Below are 18,092 nucleotides of genomic sequence, written 5' to 3'. Positions count from 1 at the left end.
GATGTCAAATGGTTTCATCTGTTTTGCATAAATCTGTCAATTAGTTATATAAGAACAACTACATTACTTCTATTCTTTCACTATTACTTGTTATTCTTGCAACAATTATTATATTGTTTGAAAACTTAGTTCAAAATAATTTCAATTACTTTTTAGTTCTATCATAAATACACATATGTTTTTAAGAGTAATTTTAATAGTTTCTTAAAATTCTTATGCTAAGTGGTTTCTGGAAGTAAAGTATTTTTTTTTTTTAATTTTCTATAATCTTTCCATGTATAAAAATTTAATGTACTGTGTTGTAGGTTTTTCTTTCCTTCCAAAAAAAATTCTTTTTTTTAACCATTTTATTTAAAAAGTAGCATCTTTTTAAAATATATCTTTAGTTCAACAACTTTACACAACTTAAAATGTTTAAAATACTGCATTTAATACAAACATACAATGAATTTCAATAGAGCAAAGAAAGAAAACCATTATCATTGGTAACGTAAATCAGGGAAATTTGGTGAACTTAATCAGGGAAATCAGGGAAAAGTCAGGGAACTTTTTTTCACAGTTCCTGTCGCCACCCTGTTTTCACTACTGAGGACCACTTGGTACACTTTTGAATCCTAAGCAGACCACGTACCGTCTAATAGTTTCACAACAGTTATATTAGACGAAATGAGCTAAATACAAAAGTGTAGTTACAACTGTAAAAATGATATAGATTAATTTTCAATTGCTGTTCCCAGGCTACGTAAAAATTGTTCAAGAACCACAGGTGGGAAACCACTGCTATAGATAATCACATCACCATTGCCGCTGTGTGTGGAATTTGATCTGGAATGCTCAAATGTTAAACTTTTGCATTCCATTATATGTCCACAATTTTTTATTTTTGCCTTTTGTAATTTGTAAGAAATAAATTTTGAAATTTGATAGTTATTTTTGAACAGCCTCCTGTATTAAGTTTTTTACAACTATGTGTGTATTTATGAATTTAAAAAGAAAAATAAATAAACATATGAATAGTTTTGTATCATTATCTAATATGTTATGATTTATTCTGCTTTTCATTCTCAAGGATATTTTCTCTATATTTATGGATTGCTGCTTTTTAAAATTATTATTTTTTATGCAATAGGTAAATACCAATCCATCTGCTGAAAAAGATGTAAATGCTTCATTACTTACATCAACAGGTAAAAAGATAGTTTTTATAAACAATTTGTTTAAATCATTTTTTTCAGTTATAATGTATGCATGATTTTGTGTAGTTTAGTCATTGCATTTTTGCCTGCAAATTTGTGTGGGCATTCACGGTTTTGTACACAAATGTTTTATTACAGAACAGAATTAGGTTTTTTTCCTTAAAAGTTAATTGTATATCTATTTGATTAGTATATTTTAATACCATGCCTGGTTAGAATTAAGGTTTTCTGCCTGTGGCATAAATGGAAAAACTAAAGGCTTCTGGCTTGGCTCTAATCCCATTAAGGGCATAGATGTCATTGATTGGCAACCCTTAATCAGGGTTGCCAGTTTTAACTAATGTTAGCCAATTTAGCTATTTTTAATGACACTTGCCTAGAACAAAGTCAAAATCATTCGCCAAACCTTTGATTGACTTTTAAAATTTTTCCAAGTAGTGTTATATAATTTTAAAGCATGCATCTACATTTCACTTAATATTTATCCTACATGGTAAAAGTAACCTCTCAAACTTAAGTAAAAATTCTCAATATTCGTCTGAAATTTTCAGTTACGTATTTTAAGTGTTGCCTAACAAAGCTGGTTTCCAGAGTGTACACTTGGCTGTTTAGAATACCTGATTTAATTACTTATTTCCACTTTTTAAGTCGGGAGTCTCATGGAATTGGGGAGACAAATTTAACAACTCTGATATCAAAAGTCTCACGAAAGTAAAATTTAAAGCAAGGACCAACATAGATTTTACTCTTAATTTTTCATTTTCAGAATTTTGTTCTTTATGCTCTTGTGAGTTTTTATTAAGCTTGGAAATGTGGGAAAGTGGATCTCCTTCTAAAAATTTCCAATATTAGCAGGGAGGGTGATTTTTGTGTAGGTTTGGCTAATTTCAGGGAACTATTTGGCTATTTCACTGAATTTTACATGGCAACCCTGTGCCCTAATCATGCTTTGGTGGTTTGGATTTAATTTAAAACTTATTTCTTTCAGAGATCCATAATAACTTTTCACATTATTTAGCTGAGTATTTTTGTTTAGATTGTGGCCAAAAGCACCAAAGGCATCCCTCTCCCCCCCTTTTCCAAAAAAAAAAAAAAAGGAAAGTAAGAACTCTTATTTTAGTGTGATGTATAAACAAAGACCTTTTATTTTTTGTTCATGTTCCTGAAAAGGTGTGAATATGGTTGGTCAAAAGATTATAAATTGATATTTTTGAAATATATCACTTTAAAACATTGAGTTTTGGAAACAAATAGAATAAATGATTGATACTCTAATATTTTGTGCTCATTTGAAATTCCAAATGGGCTTTCCTATGGAAATACAGTCGGACCTCCATATATTGAAGTAGCAAATTGCTGGGGAAAAATTTGATATGTAGAAATTTCGATATATAGAAACAATGTTATTTTATCATAAAAATCTCCTAAAACATTACATTTAAAGCTAATTTTCGTGTATGAAAGCCAATTTCTAATCCATAGGAGCATAGGATTAAATTAAAGTTAAAAATTAAAAAATTAAATGTGAAACATTTACTGTGTGAGCACTGCATTGTTTCTGAAAAAAAAAAAAAACAACTGTAATGCTGTTTCATGTTTTTGAGTGAAAATTTTGAGTGTAAGTTTCGGTACTTTTGTTATGGCTTTTCGATTTTTCATAACAGCAGGCCTCTGCTTGCAGAAATATTAAATTTACCAGAAATGACATTTTCACGCCTTCATATACCTTCATTCTTCTACAATTCAACTTGATTTGCAACATTAGAGGATTTTTGTTTTGACAATGTATATGAGAGAAAAGTAAAAAATCAAATTGCTTAACTTGAATGATTTTCACTGAAGCTAAAAAGATTAGGAATGACAATGGGGAAGTTTTCGATTTTTCAATTTTATTTTTATATGATAGAGTACCATGTATGAACACCATAGGTGAAAAAATTTTTGCGATACGATAAGTAGTTTTTTTTTTTTTAAATTAATTTTTAAAGTTCAAGCGCTTGTGACGTCAAATGGCATAGGAGTGACGTCATGCGCTCTTCCGATAGGGGAGAAGCCGAAGGTCAGGCATTCGACTTCAAAGACGAAACGTAAAAGGCTTATCTCATCGCATTTAACTCCTTGCGTTTCTGGAACATTAAACCTCTCATCCTCTCGGAAATATTCGAATATCATCATTGATGTTACATGAGGAAGATTATTTAGATTGTGCTTTAACGAATCCGGTCTCCATAGTGTGTTCAAAAGGATTATTGAATTTCTAAAAAATAAAAATATCAGCACGCTCAAAATGTTCCTAGCGAAAACAAGGAATCTTCGGCGGAAGGCTGCCTATTCGCGCCCTGTGACGTAGGCTCATGACGTTTCAGAAGCGCGCACTTTTGCGCATGGATTTTTAAAAATTCATTAAAAATCAACCACAGTGTTTTAAAATTCGGCGATGGTGAATAATTTAGTTTTAAGGGTCAATTAACAATATCCAATAGCCAAAATATGAACATTTAATAGGTTGCAACTTCCCTATTAACAGACAAAAAGGATAACTTGAAACTGATTTTACTGTACTTGCAACTAAGATTTGAAATAAACTTTAAAATCTCCAGAACGACCTATCTACACAACCCTCAACCCCAGATTCCTCGTGAGTTTTGCAGAAGCCTTTAGTGATAACAATTTTCTCGCTTAACCTGCATTTTTCATGAGTCGAAGTCTAAAGTGGAAAAAAGACCTACTAATGTCACAAATTTTTTTTTCGATGTATATAGATTTTTTCGATACATAGAAACAGTTTTTCTATGTAATAGACATGGAAATTTGTGGGGATTTCGATGTATAGAAAATTTTAATATGTGTAGTTTTGATATAAGGAGGCTAAACTATTCCTGGATCACATTTCTTGAAAATTTGCCCAGGCTGCATCATGTTTTCAGAACAATTTTATAAGTGAACATTCTTCTCAAGAATTTGCAAAGTTATCAGTTAAGTTTTCGTTTGATTGTTCATTATGCATTTTGTATACAAATTTAATTCATTTACAATATTAGCTCTTTAGATATTTTGATCATATCAGTATGTTAGATAATTGTGTTCCAGAAATTTGAAAAATATTTGAATGTGGCGCTTTAGTATTTTATATAATAGTGCAGCAAGAAATATTTCTGAACTTTTTTGGTTGGAAATGGGAATTATGAATGAGCTTGGTTGATGTAAATGATTTGCTGAGATGTAAAATTCAGTTTTGTTCATATCTTGTAGCAATTGCTTTATTAAATTTCCTCTTGTATAGCTATGTGTTAAACCTATTAGAAAAACTTGGGAGAATAGTTGTAGTTCTCACTCAACAATGACTTTAAAACAAAATATTTAATCTGTAGTATAGCATGCAGACAAGAAATAAGTTAGAAATACAGGGTTCGTACGGGTCATGGAAATCCTGGAAAGTCATGGAAAAAAATTTAGCAAATTTCAGACCTGGAAAAGTCATGGAAAATTGAAATTTTCATTCAAAGTCATGGAAATTTATTTAGAGTCATGAAAAAATGTCCTGGGCAAAATAAGTCAGCAGTTGCTTAAAGAGCATTAGACATTTTGAGTGATTTAACAGTATTGCACATAAAAGCTATTAAAACTGGAAAATTGAACAATCCCAAAAATAAATCTGAATTTTGAAATCCCTTTGCATCCACTTCTGTAGCAGCCACACTTTTTTTTTTTTTTGCAATGCGATTTTACTGCTTGAACATCACTCATTTAGAAGTTACATTATTTTCAACATTTTTTATATTTTATATTCTGTAGTAGCGAACTTGCACGTTCTTGATTTTTGCCACACGCACTCAAAAAACGCAATTTAATTGCATCCGAGTTCGTTTCCATAACTTGTATAACATTTATTTTTAAATTTATCTTAATTTGTTGAAGGTTTAAAAAATAAAGACACGAGTCAGGTGATAGAATACATAAATAGGGGAATTCTTATACCCTAAAACAGTAGTGGCCAACATATGGCTCGCAAAACTGATCCATGCGACCCACTGCTATGTTCAATGTCAAGAACTAAACACTATGTTCCAGAATTTCTGAACCTATTAATTTTTATGCATTTGAAAATGTGCAAATAAGTAAACAAGTAGATTTGAATCAGAAGATATATTCACTACTGAATGTGTTTTTTAAATTAAGATTTGGTTTAGAAACAAGAATTTAGCGAAGAATGTTTCATGACTTTGAAGATCCAAAGTACTGTCAAGTTATTTGGATGATTAAATGCACTGTTGACACTAAAGCCTTTTAAAGCAAATTTATTGAAATTTAGTTAATAACTCATTCAACCTTTGTCCCATTCATTATCATTCTGCCTGTTTATAAAAAAAAAATGCACATTAAAAAACTACACATTTAAGCTTCATTATATTTGATTCACTGTATTTTTACTTTACTTAAATTTATATGAAGAAGATATATACGAAGTTTCGTTTTTTAGGTGTACATTGATTGTTTTTCATTTATTAAATGCTTGGATGAGATAGTGGCATTAACGTGGAAGTTTTACTAATGCTCATTTTCAAAAAATGACAAGTTTCGTATTAAATAGTACTATTCTCTTCATGTAACACGGTCATGAAAATTTTTATGAAGTCATGAAAAAGTCTTGGAAAAGTCATGGAATTTTTTCATCCAAATAGAGTATGAACCCTGGAAATATTACAGCAACCTGAACTACCTTCCAATAGTTCAGTCTAATTCAACTTAATACATTGTGAAACCCAACATGTGTAACTGGAGCAACAGATTTGTCTAAAAAAGAAAACTATTGAAAAATGATTCATGAACTCAGAACTTTGTTGAACCTTGAGCACTGTTATTATCCGTTTTAAAATAGTATTGTCTTTTGCAACAAAATTTCAGAAATATTTTAGAAAAATGTTCAAAATATTTTAGAAAACTTTCAAGTGAAATTTGATGCCTATTTTTCCCCCTTATCACTTTCAATGGTTTGTTTGTCTCCTTTTTTAAAAATGTCTGCCCCTTCACAGTTGCCATTTAAATTTAGTAAAATCAAGAACTTGATATATTTTTTCCTTCCATAAAGTGAGTTGTTTATTAATCCTCAGAGTGACTGCTGTTAGAATTAGAGAAAGGCGTAATAATTTAAGTGCATTTGAAAAAGTTTGTTGATTTTAAGTACTTGATGACATCACAATAATATTACCATTTTTGAAAACTTTTATAATTGATGTAATAAGAAAAAGATGAATGAGTTTATTTATTGCATAAAATGTAAACACTAATGAAGAATTAATAATAATAATAATAAAAGTTATTAGAATATTCGTGTCTTATGAAGCTTATTAGTCCTTTGGTTTGCTTTGTGCATTTAAAGCTGCAGAAGCATTTTATAGTTCATTGTATAACTATGGATTATTGTGTGTGTATATGCATTATCAAATATATTAGTACATAGACGAAGGCTGAGTGTGATTTTTCTTTCTTTCTGGATGTACTTTTAATGCTGCATGAGTTTTGTTTTCTGTTGGTTTTTTTTTTTTTTTTGCATGCCTTATTATTTTTTTAATCAATTTACATTGCAGGAAGTATCCGTTACCCTTCACGCTACAGGCAACTTCTAGGAGCTCCAACTTTAACTCATAGTCAAAGTTCCATAAATTTAGGTAACTAGGACAAAAGTGACTACATTCCTAATTATTTTCATATTTTTGAAGCACTTCATAGAGTATCCTGAAATTATTGCACACTTTTTATCTTCAACTCTTGCCTGCTTATCCCAGCTATTTTTACTATAAACAAAGTGGGGGAGTCAATTCTCTATTTAAGAAAAAAAGTTATGTTTGCAAAATGAATATATTTTTTTAATTAATGGAAAAGTTATTGAATTAAATCTTTTATTGTATAGCATTTATCCTAATTGACTAGCATTCCTTTTTTAAACTTCTTAAAACTTTGATCATTATAATCAATACTTTAAAAAGGGATTATTTCATTAAAAATTTTAAACCTCTTTCAGCAATGTCCTGTTTAGAAATGTTCTTTCTTGGAGCAGATCCTTGTGTTGCGTACTAGGAGAGTGGTGATTTAGTTCCTTTGGCTGCGTCTTATCATTAGAGCAGAGCTGTTAAATATACTGTTTTTTGAAATAATTTAAAAAGAGTATTTGTGTCCTTTAGTAATTCCCAACTTAGGTTCAGGACCACCAAGAGTAACATACCCAGGGCTGCATAGTCGGAAGCAAAACGGCCCCAACTACGGCTCCTAGATTTTGAAACGTCAGACTCCGGCTTTTTTAATTTATTCCTTTTTATGAAATTTTTGCATTGTATTTTATTAAAAAACCTAAGATGCACACAACATCAGGAATTCAATTTTAAAATGAAATTTTCCAATCGGTACGGTTTTAAAAGTGGGATTACTTAAAAGTCCCATTATCGAAAAAAAAATTAAAAGGATCAATTTGCTCCTTTAATGTTGAACAAATGTTGATCAAATCGTGTGCTTTCAATTTTTGAAAGCTGTATCTTAAGAGAAAAAAACTTTTTTGTTAAGTCAAAAAACCTTTCTTCAGGGGGAAGTCCACCCCAGGTGATACCTATCTGATTGATGGCTGCTGAAACCTCAAGTTAATTTCAAATTTTATAAAAAATATAAATACTTTAATTCTGAAAAATTCCCCCTATAAATAAATCTTAAATTATATTTCATCTATAAAATTTCAATGAAATTAGGGCCCTATATTATGGGGAGAGGCCAGGTACATGTACATCTGGAATAAATTTTATACAAAATGGAGAGGTATTTTGCTTTGTAGGAGTAGCTTTTACCATACCTATATTTCATCCTAGCTAAATTTTTAATTTTATTGGCTGTTTAGAATTAACCTTAATATGAAATTTTTTAGATTAACTGAGTGTTGTAACCAAGAAATCATATACTTATTTTATTTCATACTCTTTATTGAGAAACAAACTTAAAGATATAGTCTTTAGATTGAAAAAACAGATATGCTTTATCGAGCTTTTGAATTTGCGCCTTCACTTTTTTGAATTTATCGAACAACCTCAAAAGTTTCTTCCTGAGCTATGGGCCCCCATTTGCTCAAGGGATACATCCCGTTTACTATTTTATTACTGATATCAAAGTTATTTTTATTTGAGAGTTATTACTTGGAAAATGTTCGGAAGCAAAACCGATTTCTGACAGTTGCTATTAGTTAAAGAAAGTTAAAAAAAACAAGCAAATTAGGGGATGGCGTTAGGTAGCTGTTACAGAAAGTTCGATAAACAGTCAAGCCAGCTGGTTGACAATAACTGTTATTTTTTTTCTATAGGTGTTCATACATGTAATAGAACCAATTAGTAATCATTTTTTTTTTAAATGCAAGGAGAGTCCAGTGAAAATTAAAGAAAACAAGACGCTTGGAGTTGGCATGTTTTCTAAAGACTGACTTTGACTCTTTTACCCCCCAAATCAGTCCGACTGCGACTCCTATTCCTCAGCCCTGAACATACCTGATTCTTTTTCAGCCCGCTCATTTTCTATAGCATTCTCTTGCAAACTTTGCAAAGAAAAAAAACCCCTCAAGCAGTTGATCTTACATCAGTATCTTTAAAAATTTATCAGTATTGAAGATTCTAAAATTAAATTCTGTGAAATCTTGCTTATAATTTGTCATGAACAATTACATTTAATGCTTCCCTCTTATATTGTATCTGTCAGGTAATGACCGATCTTGTTCAATTAATTAGCTGCTATTATAGCATAAGTCACTTTTTTAAACTAACACGCGTTGAATAGTAAAAATATAAACAAACATCCCTTGTAATGTATGTTTTTAATATTACTTTAATCTGAGCAGTTGATACATTTTTTTTTCTTTTTTAACTGAGATTTTTAAAAGTAAAAAAATAAAGTAAAAAGGGAAAGCGTTTTTGATGCAGAAAAACTTTTACTGAAGTTCTTTATGTTCCTAGTCTGCAGATTTTAATGAAATTTTTCAGTATTTATAGTATTGAAATGCTGAATGAGATTGTATAGTAGATGTTTATATTTTTTTGTTTACTTAGTGTATGTTAATGTACTGCAATATGCATGCCCCTTATTGTTTATAATGCATGCTATGAAAATTGAATATTTAAAATTTAGTGCTTGATTCAATTTGAAAAGGTTTTTAGTATGTCTCTGTTTAGGACATTTATATGGTGTTTAACTATAAATGTTTAACTATAAAATTTATATTAAAAAAATGTTTTGCTTTGTGAAAAATATTAAAAATCAGAACTTACTACACTTATTATAGTATTAAAAGCAGTAAGTAAGTAAAATGTAAAATGGATGAAAGGCATCACACTTAAAACTTGCAACAACAACACATATAATTGAAATATTAAGAAAAGTTTAATGTTTTCGTGCAGGAAATCTCAAAACAGTATAAAAAGTAAATTTAATCTGTTGTAATGAAGCAAAAGCATCTCTAAAATGACTTCTGCAACCAAATTCATGACAGAGCAAAATTTGTCTATTTGCTATCAATGTCTAAAGATACCTTGAGTGATGGCTACTGAAAAATGGTGAAAACAAAAAATCATCTCTTTTTGAATTGTATATATCCGGGAGAGCACTGTCTGAACAAAATCATTCATTAAAATTGGAGAGTTATTGGTCGCTTAACAACATGTGGAACATTAGCAGTAATTGCCAATCCAGTGTAAAGAGTATCACAAAGCTTGTTTTCTTGAAGTTAATTTGTTTCTTTTTTTCGAGACAACATACATACATACATATATATATATATATATATATATATATATATATATATATATATATATATATATATATATATATCATAGCTGCCAAGTGCTCCGTTTTTCCCGCAGTTTCTCCGATTTTTATTGCATACTCCGAATATCCGATTTATTCCAAAAAACTCCGTTTTTTGACTTTGCTTGTACACTTTTCGATTTTTGAGGAAAAAGAAGAAATTTCCCTATCCTGGAAGGTAGGAATTATGCACAAACTCAACAAAAGAGGAGGCAATTTTATGCCCTGGAAGCATTAGGGTCAAGATAAACACTGAGTGGGAGCGCTAATCGATCGGAGGAACATCGTTTTTTCATTGAGCATTTCAGCTACGTGCAAAACGTAGCCGCCATGTTTGGTCATTCAGAAGATGGAAGTAGACGATGCTTAAGTGCTTTCGTTTTCAAAGACTAAGCAGAATTGGGGGTTTCTTTTAACTGCAAACTAATGAAAATAAGCAAAATGAAATAATGAAATAATGCAAAATGTTTTTTTTTTTGGTTATTTTAAATAATTTTATTGAGAAATGAAAACAAGTATACTATTTAAAATTTCATCTAATCCCTATTGCTTTGGACACGAATGTGCTAAAGATTCTCAATTAAATTGTAGTTTCATGGGGATTTTTTATTTTCAAAGTATTTTCATGCAACAAATTCAAAATTTTATATCTGAATTTTTGACTTAGTCGCCATATTTGGTCATTTGCGAGATTTAAGTACACAAAACTCTTAAAGTGGCCAAGTTTTCAAAATCGGAATTAGATGTTTATTGCAATGCAAACTATTAAAAATAATGCGAAATGGGCTTTTTTTTTTTTTTCGGAAAATTCTTAATTTTTTTCTTGAAAAATGAAAAATTTTTTTTTCAGAATATTATGTTATCCTGATTGGTTTGGATGCTAATGTGCTAAAAACTGTCTATTTCATCTAAATTTTAGTTTTTTTAAGGATTATTAATTATTTATAATTACTTTTATTGCGACAAATTCAAAAATCTATCATCTTAAATTTTTTGCATTGTTGCCATGTTTGGTCATTTGCAACATGGAAGTAGACAAGACTATTAATAGCCTAAGTTTCCGAAAACAGAATTGGTTGTTTGTCTCAATGCAAACTATTAAAAATAACAAAAGGCAAAAGTTATGGTTTTTTTTTTTAAATTATTTTTTTGAAAGAGAAATTTTATCTGTATTTGATCCTTATTGCCTCGGAGGCTTTGTTATAAGCTGAAACCATTTCATCTAAAATGAAGGTTCCTGCTGACTTCTCATTCATTTATTTATTTTTTTAAATAAATCAGAAATCTATTTTAACTTGAATTTTCCATGTACAAAAAAAGTATTGAATGACTCGATTTTAAAATGTGTGAAGTCTTATTCATCTATTTTTTTCATGAAAGTTGTAAAAACTGCCCCATCTCCCCTCCAGTTTGTGTTTCAAAACTTGGTGACAGTGGTGGCCACTGACCACTTAGAAGATTTCCAAGTCTTGACCTTTACTATGAAGTTGCTTTACTTCCAAGAATAAGAAGTAATCGTGTTTTTTTTTTTTAAATCTTCAATATGTTCTTATGCAATGCATTTTCAATACATGTAGGATATGTATAAAGGAATATTTTTAAAAAGGGTTGCAGTTTTATTAAATCAAACAGTAATCATGGTTTTTTTTTTTTTTTTTTTTTTTAAATTTTCAATATGTACCTACGTAATGATGCTTTTTTAATGTAAAATATTTTTATCTTATACTTGGTTGTAGTTTTCTTGAAAATCTAACATGAAAATTCAGAAATGCATTGTAATGGTGCTTATAGAAGCTTACGGTACAGAAGGAAGGTTTAGCACAGGCCACGATTTGGTGTTCCTATTTTAACCCTCATTGCTCCTATTTTTTCCCTTAAGTGCTCCTATTTTTTTTATCTTGAGGTTGGCAGCTATGATATATATATAATGAAAATTGGGCCAAGGTTGTAGACGAGTGGCAATGCCAAACTGAAGACCACTATTTAGGGCTGTGACTTGAATGATGAATGGCACCTCTCACTAGTGACTCTCTTTTTCTTGTCTACTGCCACCAGTTTCAAGTTGCATATTTTTTCTTGTATCTTCATTTCTTACAGCATAACATATCAGTAAATAGTCGATCAGCCAACCGAAACTGGCAATGGCAGTCATGCAACAACATTTTAAATAGATTTCAATGTCCTTTAATTTTCTGAGCAATGCATTTTGCTATAGTATTTGCTTTTGTTTTCAGAAAGTAACTTTTATTTCTCTATTGGTGGTACAGTAAAACCTGTAAAGTTGACCACCCCTGTAAGTTGACCTCCTGTTTAAGTTGACCGCTATTTTCAGGCACAGAGTTAGATCTATATCATATAATTCAACCTCTATAGGTTGACCACCTGTTTAAGTTAACCACTAAAGTAGTGCACCGCAAGTGGTCAACTTACACATGTTTTACTGTATTTCAATTTCTTATAAGACTGTCTCGATACTTAGGCAAAATTTGACATTGAATTAAATCAATCCTAAAATTGCCAAACATTATATTGTACAAAGCTTGATTTCAAAACATAAACAATTTAAATATTTGTTTCCTTTCTTTTATTTTTTTAAGCATGCTTATTATTTTTCAGGTAAGCATTCTCAGTTGAGTAAAGAAAAGAGGTCCTCTTTAACTGATATCAACCGTGTGATTGTAAGTTTATGGCTGATTTCTATAAGTATTTCGGATTTTTTTTACTGATATTGGAAATTTTAAATGTTAAGAAAAAGTTTTTAAAGTATTGATGTTTTTATTTTATTACTTTAATTTTAGGTTTCTTCAAATCCAGACCCTGTAAAATCGTCCCCTACATCAAGGTTAGTTTTACATATAATCTTTACTTCATCCGTTGCCTAAAATAATGCAGTGTAGTTCTCAATGGGGGCAGTGAATAATTTGAAATGGTTATTGAAAGATATAATAGTGTTAAAAGTGACAAAAAATAATTGTATTACAAGAAATTAAAAGCCAGCAAAAGGGGTCCATCTACCAAAATAGTTGGTTTTTAATCATGTTGTCAATCACACTATTTTAAACTGCACTAAATAATCCTGTGCCTACCCAGCAGACTAAGTTTCAGAAAATTGTCCGGTTTATCAAACTAGCCACTTGGTTGTCAGAATCTATTGTATTCTGCAGTCCCTATTAGATAGTACTCACCACTATTTTATAACCAAAAAGGCTTTGGCAGTCAATAGGTAGGGGATTATAGTTATTTGCAGCAAGTTTTGCTATTAAAATCAAAATTGAAAAGAAATCTTTTCAGTATTAGAAAGTCTGTTTAAACTTAAAAAAATCAATAAGTGTAGAGATTTACAATAGAAAGAAAATACTAGATTTAGTTTTATTCTAATTTTGTCTCAGAAGGAAGAAATAACTACAAAATCTGATAAAAGAATTAAAGTATTATAAATGCTGTAATAACAAAATTTAGTCCCTCAATTTTTTTTTTTTTTTTTTGATTAACGGAAAAACTTAGAGAAAGTTGAACATTGGGTTATGTGAAAGTTAATTTGCTCAAACAGGGCAGGTATTTAATTCCTAAAGAATTGATGCTGTGCTCAACCATGCTTTTTCATGTAGTAGTTTTGCTTTTTCATAGTTGTTATGTATTTATTTTAAAGTAAAATAATTCTCCAAACTGCTTCTCCATCATGAAAAAGTCTTTTTTTTTTGCATTATTCCTGTATTCATCACTACAGCTGATTAGTTTAAAATGAAACTTCTTTGCTTATAGCATCTTTAAATAGTTTTTATTTTTTTCCTTTTAACAGTCATTTGCTAATCTAGCTTATCAGGGTTGCAAATTAAGACTATTACGAGTCGATGCCACTTATATTTGTGTGACCTAGTAGTCAAAAATAATGCACACTCATAGCTAACTGTTAAGGTGAATGTGTCATTGTAGAGAAGAATCTTTTCCTTAAATGAAAAATACTATAATTCCTTTTGTAATGTCAGAATATTAAAACCTTGCTACCGAAATATTTATAAGAAATTGAGAGATTATTATTTTTTGCGTGATGGAGAGAGACTTAATGATTTGTAAAAACCTTACTAAATGTGTGGAAATATCATCAAAGCTTTAGCCATAAAACATATTTTGATTTTTTTTTTTTTTTGAAATTTAGTCTCTACAAAGGAAAGTCACACGAAATCGATTTGGAAATACAAAAATCACACTTCACATTTTTTATTCATTTTTTAGAAGAATTGTTTCTACAAAATTTACAAAAGTCTGAGTAAAATGTTTATGTTGTGTATAATAAACTGATATGTTTAAATAGGCAAGACATGAATTATTTTTTTGCAGTACTAACTGCAAGCACCCTACCTCCTTTTTTTTTCTAAATTTAATTCCTGTTAAAGGACTTTTACATTTTAAACTGCTTTGTGATTATTAAAAAATAATGCAAGTTAAAACAAAATCTAAACATTTTTTGTTCTGCAGTGCTCCCCGTAAAAACTACACTCCCAGTGGGTACTCTCAGTGGCGCAGAGTTGCCACAAAACTGGGGGTCAAGTAAGTGTGCTCAACATGCATTTTAGCATGTTCATGTATGCATTATGTGTGATTTTTTTTTTAAGTAAAATTAAATCAAACATTGATCACCAGTTTTGGTATTTACTTTAGAGCATGATTTAAAATTTTTATTTTAGCACCTTTCATATTTTGCATGAGTTTTGACAAATGTAATGGTAGCTAATCTTTATCTTGCATGTTTTTGGACACATATAAGAGAAAGACTTGAAATGCATTATATATTTGATCACATGAACTATTTCCAGTTTTATATATTTATGTCACAAGTTTGTTGTTTCAAAACTTTTGTGCACTTAAATGCATTTTTTTTAATAGAAAATATTAGTTTATAGTTCTGGTAGTTTCTATGTGTGGGTTTTCTGTTTTGTTTCTTGTTGTAGAATTTAGAAATGCAAATATTTGTGTGTAATATCATGTATAATTTGTATTGTTAGTTCAGTAAAGTAATAAACAGCCATGAAAAGAAATTACTGCATTTATCATTTTTATGCTTTGTTCCTAGCTTGAAATAACATGTCATTAACTAGTGACGTCATCTTCTTAGTTTATAAATTTGTTTGATCCCGGTCTATTTCTGATCTCCAAAAGTTGAAAAAGATATATCATTTAGCTATCATATTTGTAGTAGATGCTAGATTCCGTATAACCAGAGCTGCCAACTCTGCTGTGTAAAGATGGATCAGTTTTTAGATCACGACGCTGTTCCAGTCATTTTGAATCTTTGTCAATAAAAAAAAAGGAAAAGCTGCCAAAAATTCTGTGAAGAATATAATTTTTTTAATTCCGTATTGATATTTTCTGTATCATATTTGAAATTTGTTAAGTATCATTGTTTTTGTTATACTGTTGACAATTCATCACTGTTTAAATCTGCAACATCGCCCCCCCCCCCCCCCCGCAAAATGCTGCTACGTTTTTGGATTTTCAAAAGTTGGCAGCCCTGCGTATAACTATCTTGTTGGAATAAAAAAAGAAAGGGAAAAAAATTAGAAGAAAATTGTGCATAGTTGATGGAAAGAAGGAAAAAAAAAAGCAATCCACCACTGTTAAATGCCAAAAGCTTTTGTTTTAATGAAAAAAAAATCAAATGAATTATGTTCTCTTATTTCTTTTCTTGTAATTTCTAGCAAGGTGATTTGTGAAGAAAAAGAAATTGTGGCTGTTGATGAAAACTCCACTAAGTAAGAAGTTCTTGCTATTTATTTTGTTTAAAAAGTCAGTTATATACATAATACTTATAAGAAGTAAAGAAATACTTTTGTGCAGAAAAGAAATTCAAGAAGCAGAAGGAAAATATTACTCTCAATTTTCACAATATACTTGTTTTGGGTTTACAAGGAACTCTTTTTTTTTTTTTTTCAATGCAAAATAAATGGGCTTAAGGATGATTATCAAAGTCTATCAGCCTACTTTGATTGATTCCATTTACAAAAAGCTTGCTAAAAATCCTTAACTATTGTTCTTAACAAAACTTTCATTGTTAAGAATTTGGTTGTTTTGCCATTCTTCCCTTCTGTAACTTATCAGTTTGCACATATTCTTAAGTCTATCCAATTCCAGGTAATGCTCTCTCCTAGTAATTAATTTTCATTCTTTTCTTTTAAATATTTAATTCATCCTTTTAATTGTCATGGAATTTATTACAATTGCGTTGTAGTTTTTCCTATATAGGACAAACAAGGCATGCTTTGAAATTTCACTTGAAAGAGCATCAAAATTATGTGAATCACTCTTATCAAAATATCCACAAATGCCCCAATTCATCACATCTTGATTTTTGAGAATCTTTCCATGTTTTGAGGAATAATTGTAACTTGATCAGTAATCTTAGAGCTATTCTATATTTTTTTTTGCTTTTTGGCTTCCATTTTTATAATTTTCTTGCATAGTTTATTTTTAACATGATTCTGTTTTAACAATGAAGTTAGCAATGCTTCCTGTTTTCGTTTTGTTCATCAGTGTTCAAAGGGGGCATAGAGCCTAAAAGGTTGAGAAGCCTTGATCTAAATAATACTAGAATGTCAGAATATGACAGGTTTTAGATGTATGCTTGCATAACACACAAGTTTTTCTTTTTTAAATTAGGCTGAAATTTTTTATGATTATACGTAGTTCTGCTCACTTTTTTTAAAAAAGTGGTGTAAATTTTTTTTGTAAATTGTAATTATTAATTAACACATAAGAAAAAACTAATAATATGCTGTGTTTGTTTTGAACTTAAAAATGTTAGTAGTCTGACACACTATCGAAATAAGTAATAATCAGTATGGTAAGAAAGTAAGGACCGATTTTGAAAGGACAAAAAAAAAAAAAAAAAGAAAGAAAGAAATAATACACATTTATATATTTGGAAGAGAGAGAGAGAGAACATTTTTCTCCTTGTCTGATGACTTATGTAGATGAATTAGAAGTGGTTTTGCAATCAAACTGTTAGCCAACTGAGACAAAGTTGATATACAAATGTCTTCTCTCTTTTAACATTCATCATACCTTACATTGATAAAGGATAAAAGAGGCAAATTAAATTGTCACTTCACCAATTTTGGGCAGAAAATTCAGTCATAATTATCTCGTTTTATGTACATTTTTTAAAGAAGTTTCATCATTGCTACTTACCATTTTGTGCATATTGTCTCATTACCTTCTCTCTTTTTTGTTCGGACTGTAATACCTTCTTATTTTTCCCTTGAAGCATGGTTGAAACTAACTCTGCATCTATAGAATCATTAGATGAAAGTAAGTTATACTTTATTCTTGCTAGATTACTTCTATTGTTTCCCAATTTTCTTTAATTTTTGATGACTTAGCACATCTATAATCACAAACGATTTTTTAAAATTCTTAATGGGAAAAATTGAGTTATATAATCATTCTTAAGAGGATAAATCTGTTTTCTAAAATTATCACAAACTTCAAAAATTTTATTGGAACTCCCCTATAAGCTTAAATGAATTCTTGCTTAATTAATAATCTCAACTACCAATTATAATTGCAATCTGATCATTTTATTTAAATATATTTTATAAAAAACTCTTTTTAGATTTCATCATGACAAGTTACTTTCAATGTTTAGTTCTATTAAGTAATACCAGGAGCAGTACTGCTACGGGAAGGTAAAGAACATTATCTGCCGAAATGAATTTTTGACATATTTGAAGAAACCCAGTTTGGATTCTTTCAGGACTGTGGAATCAAAGAGTCCGAGTCACTCTGATTTTAATATAAAGAAGTTGGAGTCGTTAGAAAACAATTCAACTCCAAGCTTCCTTTTTTTCTTTAGTTTTCTCTGACTCCCCTTATGTTTTTAAGAAAACTGACGACTAATTGGTTGAGTTACAGGTGTAAAAGCCTACTAATAAAAAAATAACTGCCACTGGCAACCAGCTGGCTTGATTATTTATTGAAGTTTCTGTAATAGGTAAAAGGGCAATAAATAGGTTTGCTGCCTAATATTTTCTAACTAGAAGTATTTTTTTAATTTGAAGTTATTACTTTCAA

General features: G+C 29.8%; 1 protein-coding gene across 1 annotated transcript in view; it reads left to right on the top strand.

Annotated features, from left to right (window-relative positions):
• Positions 1–18,092, top strand: part of LOC129220738 (A-kinase anchor protein 13-like) — a 104,071-nt gene that overhangs the window by 30,369 nt on the left and 55,610 nt on the right. Inside the window, 6 exon segments of the mRNA XM_054855168.1 lie at positions 1,130–1,187; positions 6,785–6,865; positions 12,642–12,703; positions 12,824–12,867; positions 15,722–15,775; positions 17,287–17,330. Coding sequence (XP_054711143.1) covers positions 1,130–1,187; positions 6,785–6,865; positions 12,642–12,703; positions 12,824–12,867; positions 15,722–15,775; positions 17,287–17,330 — 343 coding nt within the window.

The sequence above is a fragment of the Uloborus diversus genome, chromosome 4 (genome assembly GCF_026930045.1).
Source record: "Uloborus diversus isolate 005 chromosome 4, Udiv.v.3.1, whole genome shotgun sequence".
NCBI classification, from domain to species: domain Eukaryota; kingdom Metazoa; phylum Arthropoda; class Arachnida; order Araneae; family Uloboridae; genus Uloborus; species Uloborus diversus.
This window is presented reverse-complemented; position numbering and strand designations above follow the sequence as displayed.